The following is an 18,458-nucleotide window of genomic DNA, read 5'->3' as shown; positions in this document are numbered from 1 at the left end:
CTTAAACATCTGAACAGAATACTTTTCCTTCTGGTATTTCTAGGACTATGTAAAATCAAAACTAATAGAAATGCATTTATATTTCTGTCTGAACGTGTTAGGGAACATTTTTGTATTCTAAAAGGTGGCAAAAGAAAGAAGGAACTCGTTCATGCCTGCTTTTTAGTTTAGGCAGATTGTCTTCTCCAGGGTCACCATGCAATGTGGTAATCTTTGAGACACCAAGATTTGGGACATATAGGCTTGCAAGGATTGGGCTAGGTCCCAAAATGTGCTTGAGAGCATTCTCAAATACATATATCTCAGAGATCCTCCCATATTTTACAGGCCCTTCCTAAAGTATTCAGATTTTTCTTGATAAATGTTTTTCACTGGGTTTTCTATTTGGGGAAAAGCATGTATCTGTGGTGGTAACTGCAAGCTGAAAGAAGAGAGGAATTTAGCGAGCTCTATTCCAGCTGTGCAGTTGTTTATGCTTGCAGTGGAAATAATTGTGCAACGTAAAGAGTGGGCTCCGGCTCTGGGAGAGCTACAGATCTTGTCACTGTCAAGTCAACTAGTTACCACTGACAGGAAGTAATAATAGATGACCAAATGTACTTCTTCTAAGTACTCCACTGAATTATTAAAAAAAAAAAAAAAAAGGAAAAAAAAGAAAAAAACTAAAATAAAACTCAACTTTTCTTTTCTTTTTTTTTTTTTTTTCCCCTCTGCTTGGTAATTTTAAAGGCACTCTTTTTTTAGGATCATTTTCAGGCTTGAACTCTCACTAGCCTGACTTAGCTTGAGCAACGCTCCGTGTTGGATACTTCCCTGCTTTTCTGCCAAAGTGAAAGGGAAGGGTTGGTTAGAGCTTCTTGTTCTGTGTGTGTAAAAAGCATGAATTAATCCATTTTGTTAAAATTGAAGTTTATTATTTTTCAGTTTAACCATATTCTGTTACCTGTGTTGGACCAGTAAGGCAGGATGTTAGAGAAGCCCAGTGGAATTGGGAAGAGAAGTTCATTTCCGGGGCAGATTGTGTATTTTTTTGGTACAACTCCTTTATTTTAAGGTCAAGGGCAGGTGAAAAGTACAAAGTCGAAGTATTGGTTTGGAAGTCAAGTGAGCAACCAAAGAAAAGCCGTATACTTGCACCTGCCCCATTTGCAAAAGGCTTTGCTACTCAGCTCCTCCACACATTGAGTTATTTGCTCTTCTCCAGAGTGTCTGCTATAAAAGGGAGTTCTGAAGTGCACTGGAAGATGTGCAGTTGAGAACATACAATAAAGCAGGGAAGCTGGTACTGTTATAAATTTTAGGCTGCTTTATTGTGAAACACTTTGTATGTGAGAATGATGGGCTTATTCGGTCACTTACAGTTGTTACGAAGTCTGTAGTTCAGAAATAAAAGACAAAAATTATACATTCAAGACCTGCAGGTAATCAATGGAGCAGACTGTAATGTGGTTCCAACAGTACGTTTCGTATAGTTCCAAAACAAATATCGTAGGATGAGAGAATTTTGCTTACTCCTGTAAAAACAAACTGTAGCATCCTTTTGCAGCTTGATGCTGACGGTATTTCAGAACACCCAAGATCCCTATAAAACCCTGACAACACCCCTAAAGGTCGTTTATGGAGGTGACCTCTTTTTGCCTCCCACACTCCCTAGAGCATTTCTGGTCTACCCACTCCTTCATGGCCACCCACCCGCACATCAGCTGAGAAATCATACTTTGTTAAGAAGAACCCTTGTTAAGAATGTTAGTTTTCTTCTTTGTTCTCTTTCCTTCGTTTGAAAGATGTCTTTTGTTTGCTGTGATTCAAATGCCATATTTTAAAAATACATCATTCGCAGCATATAGAAATTAAAATGGAATATGTAGATTTTAGCTGAGGGGACTTGTCATTGTGCCATAAAATACATACATGTATTTTATTGTGATTTGTGGTTCAAGAAGGAAATTAAAATTAGTCTAATCACAAGAACATTTTTAAGCAGGCACTTTTAGATGGATGGGCTGTTCTTTGATTTTTAAAGCCTATAGCAGACTTACAGCCTTCACCAGTCAAATGTATTTAGAGTAAGCATTAATTAGCAGTAATTCTTATATCTGTACCTTCATATATGATAGGAATATAAATGTTACTGAAGTAAATGGTCACAAGTTAAATACCTTTGACTGTGAGAAGGAGTATCTTGGATCTGTGTCTCTTTCCGTGGCAGTAAAAACATTACTCAGTGATGCTGCTGTGTGCTATTGGCAGTGCCACATTCTTAGTGCAACCTGCACAGTCTGTCCCAGTTAGTCATTGCAATAATCATAAACAAAATTCATGCATCTCATAAGACAAAATGTGGTGAGCATCTAGTATGGGAATCTTTCCATGTGCATACCATGTCCTCTCAGTAAACCCACATGATTTAAAGCAACTGTTACCGATAGACAAGTTTTCTTGTGTTTCTGTATAATGGGTTTTGATTTTTGCATCTGGTTTGAGTTAGATGGTTCTTCACGCACTTCTGATTGTGCTTGTTCACAAGCTGCTTTCTCCATTGCTTTCCCTGCAGGTGTTGCAGGGTGCTCAGCTGATAGCTGTTGCTTCTGCTGAGCCTGCCTCAGGGGGTGTTGATGGGTCCCCGCTCCAAGGGAGTGATATCCAAGTCCAGTATGTGCAGCTGACACCAGTGACAGACCACTCTGCGACTAATCAAGTATGTATATATTATCTTTTCTTCATTTGAATGTACTTAACTTGATTGAAACCTGTCAAATGAACTGTACATCTACCCACAAATACTGTGATCCCAATGAGTTTATGATCCTGTTTCCAAACTGTAAAAAAACGAAACCCCAAAACGTCTATAATAAGAAACATAATTTTGTTAAAGGTATAAATGGGCTTTGACTATTGCTGCTTCAGTGCTCTTGCTCAATGCCTCTAGAGAATAGTTATTTTGGTCATCATTGTTTTTTTGCATCCTTGAAGACTGAGAGCCATGTCAAAAAACTTGCTTGGAACCTATCCAAAAAGTATTTTTCAGACTGAGGTTTCTCTTAAAAATGTTATTCCCTTTCTGACAGCAGTTTTCCAGTTATTTTGATCAACAGCCTGGATTTCCCTCAGGAGTCGGAATGTTAGCAATTGTAAGTGAATACTTGATCTTCTCACTTATGGTGGAGGAGTTATTTTTTGTTTTCCCTTTTAAGAACACTCATGTATCTGCGTCAGGAAAAAGCTCCTCGTCATCTTGAAGCTGTGACTGGTGGCAGCACAAAAGTGCTGACTTAGAACAATTGTGTTTTCTGAAGATGGATACACATTCTTCTGTGAACCTCACTTAGTGGGCTTCTTTTCTAGAGAAGGTCAAGTGGTTGTGAAGAATAAGCTGTTGCTTGCTAGCCAAAATATAATGGTATCCTTAGCAGCAAATAGTAGAGTGGATTTTTGTCTGATACCTACACAGTTTTGTAGAATCTGATCTGGCTATGAATGTTTATGTTGGATATTGAATCTCTTGAGGTGGAAATAAAAAATTGCATAAGAAATCAAGGGAATTACATCCAGACTTTGTGTACACAAAGCTCAAGTGCTTAGTGCTGCTTCTCTGGACAAGGCAATCTGCAGATCAGTTTGATATGTGAAGTTAAAGCACATCAGTATCCCAGTAGCTGTGTTGTGTATAGGTGTACTGCTGACATGCTCTCTGCAGTGGCTGGTGCGGGGAGAGAAGCCGGAGCTCTGAACTCTCTGAGCCACTCCCCACCTGGATGCTACAAAGAGCTTTTCAGAATAATGATGCTCTGTGATCAGCCTGCCTGGTGTGTGAGCATGCTGCACTGTAAGATTACACTCCAGTTTTCTGTACGCTGATCTTCCTGCATAGATGAGCCCTGAGTAGGCATTTTCCATCTTTTCTAGATTAGCCTCTATGTAAACAGTCTCAATATATTACTCAGTCATTTGTAATAGTACACTGGACAACAAGAGTGTTGCTAGAGGGATCGTGCCTTATTTCTTACAAATCCTCAAGTACTGCTGGTCCCATGCAGTTAATAAAGCATATATGCATCAGATAGTGAGAGGTGTGTCTCGTGCTGCTGTCCTCACTCCAGGCCTGGGAAACTCTCAGGTTTCCCTCCCATGGACTTTCTCCTGGGTCTGTTTCTCGTGCCTGTCCTCCCTTCTCTGCTAGCACCTCTGACAGGGGCAGAAGGTTACGAAGCGCAGTTTGTCGGCATCCATCTTCCATACAACTGGCAGCCACCAGAGGAGTCACTTTTCTCTTCAGGGACACTTTGTACTTTGATAGGCTTTAATATTGTGGTTAACCACAGAGACTTATACAAAGCTGAAGAAAAGCAGAAAAGGAATGTGAAATAAGAAGAGTGTGAAAGGAAAAGCAGACAAGGTGAAAAATAAGTTTGCCATAAATATTTCCTCAGTTTACACAAACTGAAAACTAAGGATCTGTTAATGAATTGGAGAAACCAACTTGATATTTGCATTACTCTGAGTTACATGACGAGTTCAGTAGCTTTTTGGGGGGCTAAAATTACAGATATTGAGATGATATTTGCATTATTCTGGGTTATATAGATAGCTCAATACCTGGGGGGGGGGGAGCTGAAAGTATGGATATCGATCTGCATCGGTTTAGAAAGATATCTTATCTGGAAGGAATGATCTTATCTGAAGGGAAAACCCTCTCAGTGAGGCTGCAGTGACACTTTGGTCTGTTTTCATGTGGTTTATGGCAGGGTACTGAGATATTCTCAATGATTTTGTATCTATTTTATCAATCAAAGCTTATAGAAGTGGAGTTTAATATCCACCTGGGTTGGATGCTGTTCTCTACTCAAACTCTACACAAAATGTTTGAAACACCCAAAGTGTGAGCTTATTTAATGTCAGAAAACAACATGCCAGTTTTCTGACCTTCTGTCTTGAAAGCCGTGCCTTTGGAAGCTGAAGGTTGGAGTATTTGAAATGAATCCCTTCTCTGACCTCAGCTGAAGCTTGCTTTTGTGTCTCGACAGCATTCTTACTTAGAGCAGCTTGCAATATTTAGAAATTTGGATTAATTCTATGCTGAAATTCGTATGCTGATAGTAAATATTGTTAGATTTGAAAAAAAACCAAACCCAGAATTCCAAAGCCAAAGCGTGCTTCTTAATCTCTTTGGGCAGTCTTCTAATTCTAGTCTGAATGTTGGATAAATATTCAGTATTGCTATTTTTGTTATTATTTGATAATTATAATACTTCAGTACAGTTTTCCTCTAATGGGAAAAAAACCTTTTGTCGTTAGAAAATTTACTTGTTATCAAATTTAGTAATCTGATAGAATTATTCACCACTTTTGCACTAGTTTATTGTACAAATAAGTAAGCACCAAATAACCTATAAATTTGAACAGGAAAAGATCTGGTACCTATGTGCAATTCCTGGCAACAAGGCAGAGAAGTGAAGGGAAATAATTTGACAACAAAACTTTAATTTAGGAGCAGCGCTTTATAATTTTGAAACTCCAGTGGTTTTGTTTGCATAAGTAAGGTGGGACTGTAGAGTAGACATAAAGGATGGGAAATCTTGTTCAGTTTCCACCCTTGTGTTATTGTGGATCATCCTGCAGATCCTAGGCTGAGACTATAAAGCAGGGCTTCAAGTAAGACTTTTTCATAGTGGAATTCCTGCCACAGAAATAATTCTGTATTCAAGGCATTACATAAAGCATCTAGTAGATGTTTTTATGGAGGGAAAATCCATCAAGGGCAGATCTCTGGAATCTGTGGGAGTGAACAGGAAAATATCTTTAAATGCTTGCCCTTTCCTTGTAGTTTATCTATGCTTGTGATACTGGCTGCTATCAGGGGAAGGCTTATTGGGTGTGATGGGCTTTATCCAAGCCAATACAGCTGCTCTTAAATGCTATTCGTCTTACAGCTCTAAGGATGGAGTTTGTGTCATAATCTAGTTCTCCTTACTCCAGCTAACTTGGCTGAAAAGACAGTTTGCTATGGGATTATCCTTTCACAGCCTTGTCAGACTTCTGGTAGGCAGTAATGTGATTTTTAAGGAGACTTCCTCTGAGAGCTGAAGTCAACTTTATTTGCTTTAAATTCCTTCATGGAGGACTGTTTTTGCGTGGAAAGTGAATAGAATCAGGCCTGTAGGAAGAAATTTATTTAAGAAAGAAGTTCTCTGTAGTAGCACTACTCTCATTTTACACAAAATAGAGAAAGACTGCAGTGGGTAAAGTCAGCAGTTTTAGACCGTATCTGCACCAGCTGGGGAAATTCCAAGCACAGGCCAAACAGGTAATTTTACTCCCCTTACCTACAATAGTTCTGTCACTCAGCGACATCCTACTGTCTTTTCTGTGATCACCCTTGGTGGGCTTCTGTCCATAACACTTCATACTCCCAAGCTGCCAGCACGTGCACCGTGCTGGGACAAGTCCTTCTGCAGCTTTGGCACATGTTGTGCCACACACGAGTTTTATTTTGTTCCTTTCTGGAGCTTGTTCTTTTTTTGGGAAGAGAGGGAATAATTGTTTTCTGTTTGCCCTCTTCATGCCACTCATGATTTTATAGATCCTTATCATGGTTTTATTATTTCAACCTTCTCTTCCCAGCCTGAAGGGCACTAGTCTTATTTGGTCTTCGTGTGGATTCTTTGTTATTTTTGGTGCCTTTGTAAGTGTATTCCCATTTCAGTTCTCTCATAGAGATGATATCCATGCAGATTTTGCACTGATGTATATACAAGAACTTTGTGTTGCTATAACATGTTTGCGTTCCTTTGGCTACACCAGTGGAAAGCACTGTTGGATTGATTTACTGATGTTTCGTTTTGCAGGGCACTGATACCCTTCAATCAGCAATCCAGCCAGAAATGCAGATAGAACATGGAGCAATCCAAATCCAATAAGAGAACTGTGAAAAGCTGCATTAACTTTTGAGATGTGGGTGATCCACAGCCAGAAGTTAAGTGCTATCATCTTCGTGCAACGACAGGAGAATGGAAATGCCCTTTAGACTAACGGTCACACCTCGGATATGTCCTGCGAATTGCAGAGTTCTGATGATCTGGTTGTCCTCACCTGGAATAAATGAGACCCATTTACTTAAATTGGAGCTACATCACTGCATCAGTTGAGGATCTGGCCTTCAGAAAAAATGAATGGCCTGGCCTTCAGAAAAAATGAATGGCCTGCCCTTAGGTACACTTAAAGAGGGGAAAAAAGTCTTTCAGAAAGAGGGAAAGAAATCTAATGAGTCAAAACTGTGAGACTAAATCAATGTTTCATCCTCTTCATTTCTTCTGTGAAATACACCATTTGAATGTCTGCAGATATCTTTAGTGTATTGCTGCTTTGCAATACTTGCTTTACCACATATAGAAGATCAAGAGCTCAAATATTTTTCACTGTTTAAACAGCTTTTTTTATTTGCTATGGTGTTTATAACAAAAATGGAAAATATTTAAAAAAAAAAATCCCATAACTGCAAGTATTAGCCTTTTGCTGGTGTTTTCTGTTCAGTGTAATGAAAACTGTATTTGCAGAAGACTAACAATTTTGTTTGTACTGTTGCTTAACTACTTTTCTAGGGGAAAAGGCTTTAAAATGCTGTAATTATGCATTTCTAATGAGAAATAAATGTGTATTTATGAATAGCGCAGCTCTAAGTTGCTCTCTGCCTTAGGAATGAACACGATTTGACTGGACTGTGCTGTAAGAGTTTAGCTCTGGAGTGTTTGAAGATAGATGCTATCTGGCAAGCTTTGCTGTCAACTGAGAAGTAAGATTAAGTGTATAAGGAAGATACCTATCTTAGATCATGTTATTATCTAAATTTCCACTACAAGAAAAATGTGATAGTTAAGCTTTTGAGTCTGCAAATCCTATTTTATACAATTAATTTCTGAAAGAATTCTTTTTTAAGTGTGACCAATTGCTCTGAGCTATCCCTTTTTGTTTCTCCTACCTCCTTTGTCCAGCCATTTGTGGCAACACCTCAGTTTGGGATTCACCCATAAAAAGCTGGGCTGCAAAAGTCTGATACCTGTCTTGTTATCCAACAGCAAGGTGAAATCATTCACTGAAACTTACGGGAAACTTGATATCAGTTTCAAGAAAGTGACGTTTTCATATTTGCTAAGCTTGAGTGGAAAGGATACACGTTTGCTAGAACCTGATTATCCTAATGGTGCACATTTTAGGAAAATACAGAGTTTACTGGGGGAGGTCTTGCTTTGTATGTTGTTTTTCAGCAGACTAGCTGTATGGCTATTGTCAATATATGGCTCATGGTGCATTTAATATATTAATCAATGAGGCACAGCCACAAATTCTACATCGTTGAATTCAAATAGCATTTACTTATGTTTTTATGAAAGGAAGGGTTAAGCACACCCAATTTCTGGGAATGTCCCTGGTAAGTATTACGCTTTGTGTAAATTCCTGCTTCTCTTTAGGATATTTCTTGACGCACAAGTACAATGCCAACTGAACCACAGCTTATTGAATACAATGTTTGCAGCAGGCCAAGAATTTGGCTACTCTTCAGTTTCTTTTTTTAATAGTGGTTCTCAGGCTGGCTGATGTTTGAAGAGCTTGGCATCTGAATCAAAGCCTAAAAATAAAGCAAGGCCTGTACATTTTAGCATGCCTGTTTAATAATAATTTATCACTTAGAAATGACAGTGAGAAAGCTGGGATGGCAATGCTGCCACTGCAAAGTACTCTCTTGCTATATTCATATTGGCCACAGTGGCTTTCTTTTCTTCAGAAAGCTGTGCTCTTAGCCAGCTTTCCTTCTGCATTCTGGGCATATTCTGCTTTCAAAGGGAGCACACATGCCTTTAAACTGTAGAGTACCCATCTTTGGTTTATGGTGCTGCTAAGAATTCTCCTCTCTTTGCATTTTTCAGCTCAGGTACAAGATGAAATTCTCCTGATTGAGTTCAGGAGAGGTTTTCTTTAGCCTGCTGCATGTGCAAGTCTTTTCTGCTAAAAGTGATTGTAAAGGAGTCTCAAGCAGTGAAGTAGCATTCACTAGATTTTAAGAAATTGAAATCCATTTCACCAGTGAGGAATGGGGAGTGTCCAGATCAATTAAGTAAGGAGAGCAGCATATTGAGACCTTCTACTGCATTCAGATGTTAAGACTGCATGTCCCTCAAGATGTGAGTGTTTCCTAGTGTTATGTTTGTGTTTACATTAGTCTAAGCTGTGTCACACTATGTTTATACTTCAAAGAAAAGAGACTTCAACTCTGAGCAGGTTATTCCTATGGGTAATTCCCATCCCTCTTCCCTTTTTGGAGGATTTATGTCCTTGCCCAGGGAGAAAATGTCTTCAGGAATGTTTTATGTGTTTTCTAGACATCACAGGGTGTGTCACTTACAAATAAGTCATTCCCAAGCAGAGTAATTCAGGAATTATTTCCCTTCTAGGAAATGCTTGTGACTGTGAAAAGGCTGTGAGGTTCTGTGCCAAGTGTGAAGAGAATGTTCGTACAGAGATTTATTGTAACAATAACATATCAACATAACAATAAGAAATCCTAAAAGTAATTATAACTCAAGGACTGAAAATCTTGCATGGATACTGAGGGTTTTGCCTGGCTCTCTGTTCAGGTAGGTTGGTGGTGTTTCACCATGGATGCAGTTCTGCCTTTAAAGACTGTTTGACTGTGTTCAGTAGGTCAGCTAGAAATGCATTCTCATTATGTCTCCTTCTGTTATTCACAGCCTCTGACTTTTTAAGAGTAAGGTTCTTTTTTCCCCTCAGCAAACCTTCTAACATCCTTGTTTTTAACAGTTCTCTTTCTCCTCACACTGCTTTTGTCCAAGAGGCAGAGATTGAGAACATATGACCAAGAGTCTGCAGGGGGAACGTTTCTCGTAAGGTTAGGCTAGGATCAGCTGCATATTTTATTTGTAATTCATCTTGTGAACTGCAGAATACTGTTTTCATGGGTTTGATTTTGTTTTGTGTAATAATGTTAAGGCATGTGGGCTTCAGGGGAAGAGAGCCTCTGCTTACCCTGCTTGTCTCCCTTGGTTATTTTTGATATTAAGTTCACTACAGCCAGGACCTCAACATTTGTCTTGATGTACTAAAATTCTTGACATGTTGTTATGGCTGTGCAGGCACTGTAGTACCATTAGAATAACCTTTGATCATTTAATCTTGAATCCCACCTGAAAGAGCGTCAATCTCGTGATTTCTTAAGGGCTTCTATGGTCCTGATGCAAAAACTAATAAAAATATTATGGTTTGGATTGTACAACTAGAAATTGGTCTAAAAATGTGAAGGATCTGGGTTCTTTTCTGTTTTTCTTTCTTTCTTTCCTCATTAGTTTTACATATTTTGTCTTGCAAAACAAACCTATAAAAATGAGCACCCTTCTGTGACCCAAATAAACTGGAATGCCTTCATTAACTGCATGTTTAGGCATTTCAGTATTGACAGTTTGCCTGTAAAGCAAGGAATGCTGGCCAAAATGTTGCTTTAGTGCTTGTCTTAGTTGTGGAGATCCTGGCATGCAGGCGGGTATGCTCTGGTAGCCATGTATTTTATTATCTGCTTCACAGAACCACTGTGGAGTTTCATGTTAGAAAATACAGTGAGAAAACCAATATCTTAAAAAAAAAAAAAAAAACCCACCCCAAAATCACTGGAGAATCTCACTCTGTACAAACTTCTGGTGGCAATCAGTATTCCTTCTGAATTCCTGATAAACTAAGTACTGAAAATTTAGAGCTGTAACTATATAATTCAACAAAAACTGTTTCCCATTATCAGAAATAAGAATGTTCTTTTCATTCAATGCAATCCCAAAGCACTTCTATAAGCTCTGCTGATTTAGATGAGTACTCAACAGTCAAACCTCATTTCCTTGAATGAAGCCGGGAATAAGAAAGTCATTCAGTTAGAGAGTAGTGTTTGGAGTAAACTGAGATCGCTTTTTTAATGCACTAGTACAAGTGGACATGCTTCATTTTTCTGCTAAATGAGGTTTGACATATGCAGAGGTTGTTTTATACCCCACAAAAACAGGAGTAAGAAACCACAGAGCAAGTGGAGGCAAGAGGAGTTGTGCAGAGCTGAAGTCAGAGCTGATGTGTGTGGGATACGATTGCCCGCGTGCAGTGTGGCTGGGGCAAGGGAGTAACACTCCTCTTTCAAAAGGTGCCAAGGGATTTTTAATCAAGCCTTGTTCTTTAGCAGCATAAATCAGATGGAACTGGATGAAAACCTATTTTTCTGCATCTACAACTTCACATGCGAAGTTTAATTCAAGAGCGAACCTCTCCTTTGTTTGCCTCGTTTTAAACTTAAGTGAATTCTCATGTTTGTTTCCTATTCAATTTTTCTAAATTCACATTGCGAAGGAAAAATGTCCTTCAATAAAAATTTTATATTTGAAACAGAAAATTATATTTTAAGGTTTATTTATTCATCAGTATGAATATTTTTAATTAACCAGTAGGCTGGGAAAAGTTTTGTACTTTTGGTCCCACAGGTTATTTTGTGGGTTTGAATTTTGAAGTAAACTGTCTGGTTTCATCTCTGTCCATCAGCTTGTGTTGAGCATGAGTTTATATGTAATATAATCTTCCAGTAAGTATTTTATTTCAGATTTTTCATACTAGTTAAAGGAAGGTTAATCTGGTTGTGAAACAGATCAACAAAAGCCTGGGTGGAAGGCGGAGGTTAGTGTGGTATCTCCCCATGCTATGCTGTGATGCCAGCTGTAGGGACAGACTGCTCATGGGCCCTCATTGTGCCATGATCTGGGCATCTAATTGAAAACAAGAAATACTCCTGTTTTCCATACTGATTCCCTGCTTTTCTTAAGGAATCTTTGGGATTTCTGTTTTCCAGATGCGCTGGGGTTTGCTTGCAAAGCCATTGAGTGCATCATGTCAAGGTCTGATAATTGAAGCAAGTACACTGAAAACAAAGGGACTTTCCTCTCTTGCTATTACCACAGGGAAAACAAATCTCGTGTTACGTATATGTAATACACAGTAATTTCTAATTGCTGAAGTATATTTTATAGGAAAGGGGGTAATGGGTTAAAACATAACAGGGGAGATTGAGGTTAGTTATAACGAAGAAGTTGTTTACTGTGAGGGTGGTGAGGCACTGAACAGGCCGCCCAAGGAAGTTGTGAATGCTCCATCCCTGGAAGTGTTGAAGGCCAGGTTTCGGTGACATGGTCTAGTGTGAGGCTTCCCTGCCCGTGGCAGGGGGTTGGAACTGGATGATTTTAAGATTCTTTTCAAACCAAAACATTCTGTGGTTCTGTGATTCTATAGGTTTAAGTTTACCATTCGCTTTCTGGGTAAAGTAGAAAACAAATCGGGAGCTGGCCAGCATCATTTGACTAGTTGAAAGGTGCACTACAGCTTGCTTGATGTGTATTTGTGTACGTATATGTATATTTATATATGGCTATCTTGTTACTTGAATTCCCATGGGGTTGGCTCACCTCCTACTACTTTGGTCCTGGAAGTCGCCTCTCTCCTCTTCTTATTTCCTTTTGATGCATTTTTTTTTTTTCCACTCTCGACTTTCTATAGCATTTATTTTTAATCTTATGAAAAACCTAGATCCATTTTTCTGCTTTGATTTACCAGAGGAGCTTGGCTTGCTACCCCTGATTTAAAAGAAATAAATCAGAAACCGTTGGTCTGTGCGATTCTGAATTGAACAGAAAAAGCCCATTATAACTGTTACCTTGTGCACAGGGAAGCAGCTCTCTTACTTGTCTTCATTAACAGTTACAGAATTTGCCACGGTCGGAAATTGTGTCTGTCATTAATTAGTAACGTTTTCAGTTCACTAAACAGATTTTCCCCTGCTGTTTCCATGTGGTAGCAAAATTAAACCTTCTTTTGCACTCACCCAGGTGAACACACAAGTAGCTAGTCTTGTGAATTGCACTGAGAATTGTGCTTCCAGTTGAGGTTAAACAGCAGCTAAACCTGTCATTTGATGCCATTCCTCCCTAAAATGCCTGCTTCCGTCTCCCAGTGTCATAACCCTCTTACGGCAGCTCCTCTCTAATAATCACAAATTGGTATGATTTAATCAGACACAAATGATATGCTCTTCCCAAAGCAGAGTGGGCTCAGTTCTGCTTCCTGTCCCGGCATGTGGGAAACGCTGTGCTGTCGGCTGGGGCCATCTGCCTTGCATAATTGCTGTTATTTAACAGCAATTTTATTACTCAATCCTACTTCAACTCTCTTAATCCCCCAGCTCTAATGGGCTCCCTGCTCTTTTCAGCAAAACCAGACAAGAAATAAAAACCCCAAAATATTCATAAAAGAAGAGGCGTGAGGAACAAGGAAGAGAGGAGAAACAGTCTGTTCATTTGTTTTGAATCCATTCCTCCCTTTTCGTTCAGGTTGCCTTTTGCTCCTTTTGGCAGTTAAATGTGCAGCCCAGGGAGGTGGTTCACACTGAGAGGTTCTTCATTTTCTGAAGTACAATAGTGACAAAAATATCCTACTTTTATCCAAGGAACAGCAGCTTTAGAGGTAGGCATGGGCAGGGTGGAGGGCAGAGGTTTGGGGTTTTCTTTTGATTTTTTTTTTTTGTTTTGTTTTGTTTTTTTTAGTTTATTATTTTTTCTACCTTACTATGTTTTTAAATCATCTGGGGGGTTTACATCTGTTTGGGGTTCTGCCTGAAATTCCTTTAAATTGACCCTTACAATGAAACAAGGAGTTTCTCTGGTGTCTTGTGTCTCAGAATTTTCCCATGTTTTCATGGAAATTTTCTTGTGTGACAAAAGGCTGAATGCACCTTGGTATTAGAGAAAAGATATTTTTCCTTTTGTTTCACATTTTGTAAAAGATGGAAGGTATTAATTTTTTCTGCCAGAAAATCAACTTTTGTAGGAATACTCCCATAACAAACTTTGACCTCTGTCAGTGTCTTTGCACAGACTGAGTTTTCTATGTTAATCCCTTTCTTTGAGCAAATGCAACACACTTGGCACCAATAAAGCTTCCTAGATAACAAGTGGTTGAACATTTTGAGGAAGATTTTCTGTGTGTGGTTTGGCTTTTAGTTTGTTTTTTACCTGCCATCTGATTCATGGTATGGATCTCTCTGAGCTGTACAGAGATGGGCCTTGTAGAAGCATGTGCTTGGATTTGAGATCCCTCATGGCTGCAGGCTTTTGGCTCCAAGTCCCTCTAAATCTTTGTAGCTTTGGGCAAATGAAGGGTAAGATTTAAGAGCCCTTGATTGGAGTGTTGCTCTTGGGAAGAAAATGCTTGCTAGTGAAGAGCTCTTCAGTTTGGGCATGGTGGCGGTGGCGTCTGTGGTGCATCAGAGGTGATGGAGTAAATGGAAGCTCCAGCATGCAAGTTTTTACTATAGTGGCTGTGTGTGCCAGCTACTATCTATGTGTGCCAGGTTTGCTCCAGACCTTCAGGGCACTCTGAGCTCTGCTGTAGAGTGGTGTTTGTCTTGCTGTTGGTCTGCACAGTTCTAAGCAAGACGATGGAGAGTGGCTAGTGGTAGGCGTGCCTGGCTGTGTGACACAACTGTCCCATAGGAAACCTTTGGCTCAGAAATCAGATGACAGTGGCAGCTATTTCATCCCACACAACTGTCCATGGAGGCGGGAAGCACACCTTCTCATCTGCTTTGCAGTTCTCAGTATATAAGGGTTGAGCTGGGCTACAAGTGCATTTGGTTGGGTTGAGACCAGTGAAACAGAGAAGTGATAAGTTTTTGTGCACAGATGCCTGTTTGTAGCCAACAGCAAAAGCTTTACTAATGAACAGTGCTTCTGTCCATAGGTGATCTGGAAGAGCTGGGCTGATAAAAATCATAAGAAAAAAAAAATTAAAGACAAACACAATTTAAAATCAAAGCAAAACAACAACAAAAAACCGCTGACTTGAAATCCCGAATCCTTTGGGATTTGTTTCTAAGGGTCCATAGTTAAAAATATAATAATTAGAAAGAGATTTCTTACAGCAGAGAGTTAATAAACAGACATCATCTAAGAAAATACTTTCCTCCTCCCCCCTCCCCCCACCCCAAATGCTGCCTTCCCACTTCCTGCTGCTCTGTTGTCTTTTGTACCTAAGAGTTTTTTGTGGGTGTTTACTAAGCAATTCCAGCAGAAGGAGGGTTAAGTACATGAGAAGGGGGTGGAGAGGGAATCCCAGCTTGGAACTTGAGACTTTCCAGCTGAGAAAGAAAGATTCAGAGATTCAGACATAATCATACAGCACTGCAATCAACTCCTGTGTCAAAAGTCGTCAGGAAAAGCACATAAATAACTCCACAGCCACACTTAATGTAGTGCAGGACATATATCAGTAATGCCACCACTTCCTGCAGGGTGAGTATAGAAAAGCTTCCTGTCTAAACGCTTGCAAAACGGTTTAAATACTTTGAAATGGCTTGGTGTAAGCTTCAGAACTTGAGGTAGCTTTGAATTCAAATTAGTTGGTACCAGATGAAATAGATATTCTTTTTATCTTAATGCAAGTTTCAGGTTTCCTTGCAACTAGTCTCAAGAAATAAACTGTGGTTGTCTGAAGCATAATCTGTATTGTTTCCTGCTGTAAATTCAAAAGTCGAAATGAGCTGCCAAGGACTGAAAAGCACACTCATTTAGTGGGAATGCAAATTTGTCTGTACTCTTCAACACACAAATTTGAGCATTTGTCTCTTAATGGCTTAACTCCTTCCAGCTAATTGCTTGAGTTGCTTTAGTTATCTGCCTGCTTCATGTAGTGAGCTGAGTATTCCAGGTAATCCGCGTGTTCAGGATGGGCTTTCCGGAAGCTGTCTCCTTGAAGCGGCTTTGAAGCATCCTCAATAAATCTGGTGTAGCTTTACATTGTATTTGCTGCCTGTGTAATGTACAACAGCTTCAGTAAGGACCAGGGGATATTTGTGATCAGTCTGCCGGTCTGAAGGATCCAAAGTATTTTGATTGATACAGACAGAATGAAGGATGGAAGAGGAAAGAGATGCCGCTGCCTTGCTTCTCAACGGGGTGCCTTCTCCCCTACTAGGTGGATGGAGATGTGATGTTACACATGGTGTGTGATTTATTACATTATTAATATTATTATAACCAGTCTTTATGGAACGGTTCTTGGTTAACGTGCTGAAGTTCATAAAACATTTCATGCTGGGCTTTGTGTGTATGTGTTTGTAAAATGCCTGTTTTCCATTACAAAACTGGGAGATAAACGAAGATGACAGTCACATTTTCCTAACATAAATTTCTCCCTTTCTCAGTTCTCCTTGGAAACCGTAAATTTCAGCAGTGTGTCTGTGTGCTCCAGACATCAAAAAGCCACATTCAGGCAGGCAGATTTACAAGCCCTCTGTTTTCCTTGGTCAAATCCTTTGCAGAAGAAGAGATAGACATCCAAATGATAACAGAAAGCTGGGAAGGAAAGCAAAGTTTGAGAAGGAAGCTGTACAATATGGGAGGGGAAGGAAAGTCTCCTGGGAGGACTTGTCTCAGCTGATACAGTTCAGGTGGTGGATGGAGATTTTCCTTCTATTTCTGGACAGTAAACATCTTCCTGTTTTCCTGTTCCTGTCTTAAGTGTTTTCACATAAGATTTCAACCTTTTCTTCCTCACAGCTAAAACTCTTGTCCAAGTTGTTATCTCATCATGGCTCGATTAACGCAACATCCTTTTCTCTTGGCCTTGGTGAACACTGACTTTTGCCCAAATCATATCCATTCAGAAGCTTCCTCTTGTTTGGCTTTTTCTTCTCTATCACATTAAATACTTGTCTGTACTTTTGCGGTCCTTCTTGGCCTGTCCTCATCTTATATCCTGTTTCTCATTTAAGATCTGTTCCTTCCCTCATGCTGCCCCTTCCACTTGACAGGAACAATGTTTTGCATGCAAACAACTTTAGTCCTTGCCCTTTAGAATCCTTCCTACAAGATGTCATTTTCTTGAAAATATGTGAAAAATATAGTGAAAATCATGACAATTTCAGTTGCTGAGACTACATCCTATCAGGCCTCAATATTATGTTAATATTATTCCTAAATGTTATTTTCCTGCCCTGTATTCTGAGCCTTTATGAGCTGGACCATCCTCTCTTCCCTATGCAGCACCTAGCACCTATTTGTAGGATACTAATAGCAATTCATCTATGCGTTCTGCTGTCACCAGTTTAGCAGCTTTGGTCGTTCACGTGTAAGCAGTGTTGTCATAATTTTGCTAAGATTAAGTACAGTTGGCTTCGAGCTAGCACACATGGATAAAACCAAGCCTCAGGATTGGAAACCTTGTTCTGGTTCATAGTCTGCTTTAAAAACTTCACTATGCCCTGCAGGACTGATCAAACTTGCAGAGATATGGAAATAAAACCTTTCTTGCAATGTACGAACAATGTATTTGGAGGCCACTCGGGCCACACACCCATCACCGCAGTGACCTCCTTGGACAGCAGGGTCTCAGGAGATGTCGTGGCATGGCTGTGTCAGGGAGGAGTGGGGACTTCAGCTCTGCTCTCCCTCCCTGTGTTTTGGGACTTCTGGCCAGCTGGCGGTTCCATCCAAATAGACTTTTCAGACCTCTTGCGAGTGCTTTGGACTTCAAGTGCAGAGTGGGTGCCTGCAGGTTGGCTGTATCCTTGAGGTGACCAACTTGCTGTACCCCTTCTGCATAGGACGTGTGCTTGTCATTTCATCTGGGGTCTCCCCATCTCCATCTTCAAGACCAGGTTGGATGGTCTTGTTTGACATGGTCTAGTGTGAGGCGTCCCTGTCCATGGCAGTGGGGTTGGAACTAGATGATCTTAAGGTCCTTTCCAACCCAAACCGTTCTATGATTCTCCTTGGCAGGGCTGTAGGAGCTCTGTGTACGTGCTTTCATGTCACACCATCCAACTGTGGCTGTGACACTCCCCACCAACACAGACACATTGGCATCAGGATAAATCTTCTAGAATTTCTCTTCCTATGAGGTTATTCCCAGAGATGATGTTTTCCAGCCTCTGACTTCCAGAGGCTCCAGCAGAATCAGGAGCTGAGCTGCTCGGTAATGACTCTGAGCCATGACTTTTAGCAGAGACCTGTTTTGTTCAGGGCTTCGTTCTGCGTTGTTGTAACATGAGTTTCTGGGCAGCGCTGCAGCCCCGTCCAACTGCTTGGAAATGCCTCTGAAAGGTGTCCCTGCTCACATTCTCCTTCACTTGCCAAACATAACAGTAGTAACAAAATACAAACATTTAAATGAGAGTCTGACTCTGTAGCTGTTTTTAGTAGGTCCTTCACTGTTCTGGCATTTTACACCAACCTATTGCACTGGTGATAATAGGAGCAAGTCAGAAAGGAAACTCTAAATCCTGTTTTTACTACACACAGCTGTCTATCAACAAGGACTATTATTTGATGTGCCATATTTAGCAAAAATCTGCTCAATCTTGTTAGCTGCTATAG

General features: G+C 40.0%; 1 protein-coding gene across 2 annotated transcripts in view; it reads left to right on the top strand.

Annotated features, from left to right (window-relative positions):
- BANP (BTG3 associated nuclear protein) overlaps nucleotides 1-7,664 on the top strand; it is a 153,906-nt gene extending 146,242 nt beyond the window's left edge. For both annotated transcript variants that reach the window (XM_030470514.1, XM_030470513.1), the window contains exons 12-13: nucleotides 2,555-2,698; nucleotides 6,846-7,664. In XM_030470514.1, the coding sequence (XP_030326374.1) occupies nucleotides 2,555-2,698; nucleotides 6,846-6,917 (216 nt within the window). In that variant the 3' untranslated portion in view covers nucleotides 6,918-7,664. The remainder of the gene's footprint in view (nucleotides 1-2,554; nucleotides 2,699-6,845) is intronic.
- The last annotated feature ends 10,794 nt before the right edge of the window (nucleotides 7,665-18,458 follow it).

The sequence above is a fragment of the Strigops habroptila genome, chromosome Z, assembly GCF_004027225.2.
Source record: "Strigops habroptila isolate Jane chromosome Z, bStrHab1.2.pri, whole genome shotgun sequence".
Classification (NCBI taxonomy): Eukaryota; Metazoa; Chordata; class Aves; order Psittaciformes; family Psittacidae; genus Strigops; species Strigops habroptila.
The sequence above is the reverse complement of the archived record's forward strand: the minus strand, read 5'-3'. Positions and strand labels throughout refer to the sequence as shown.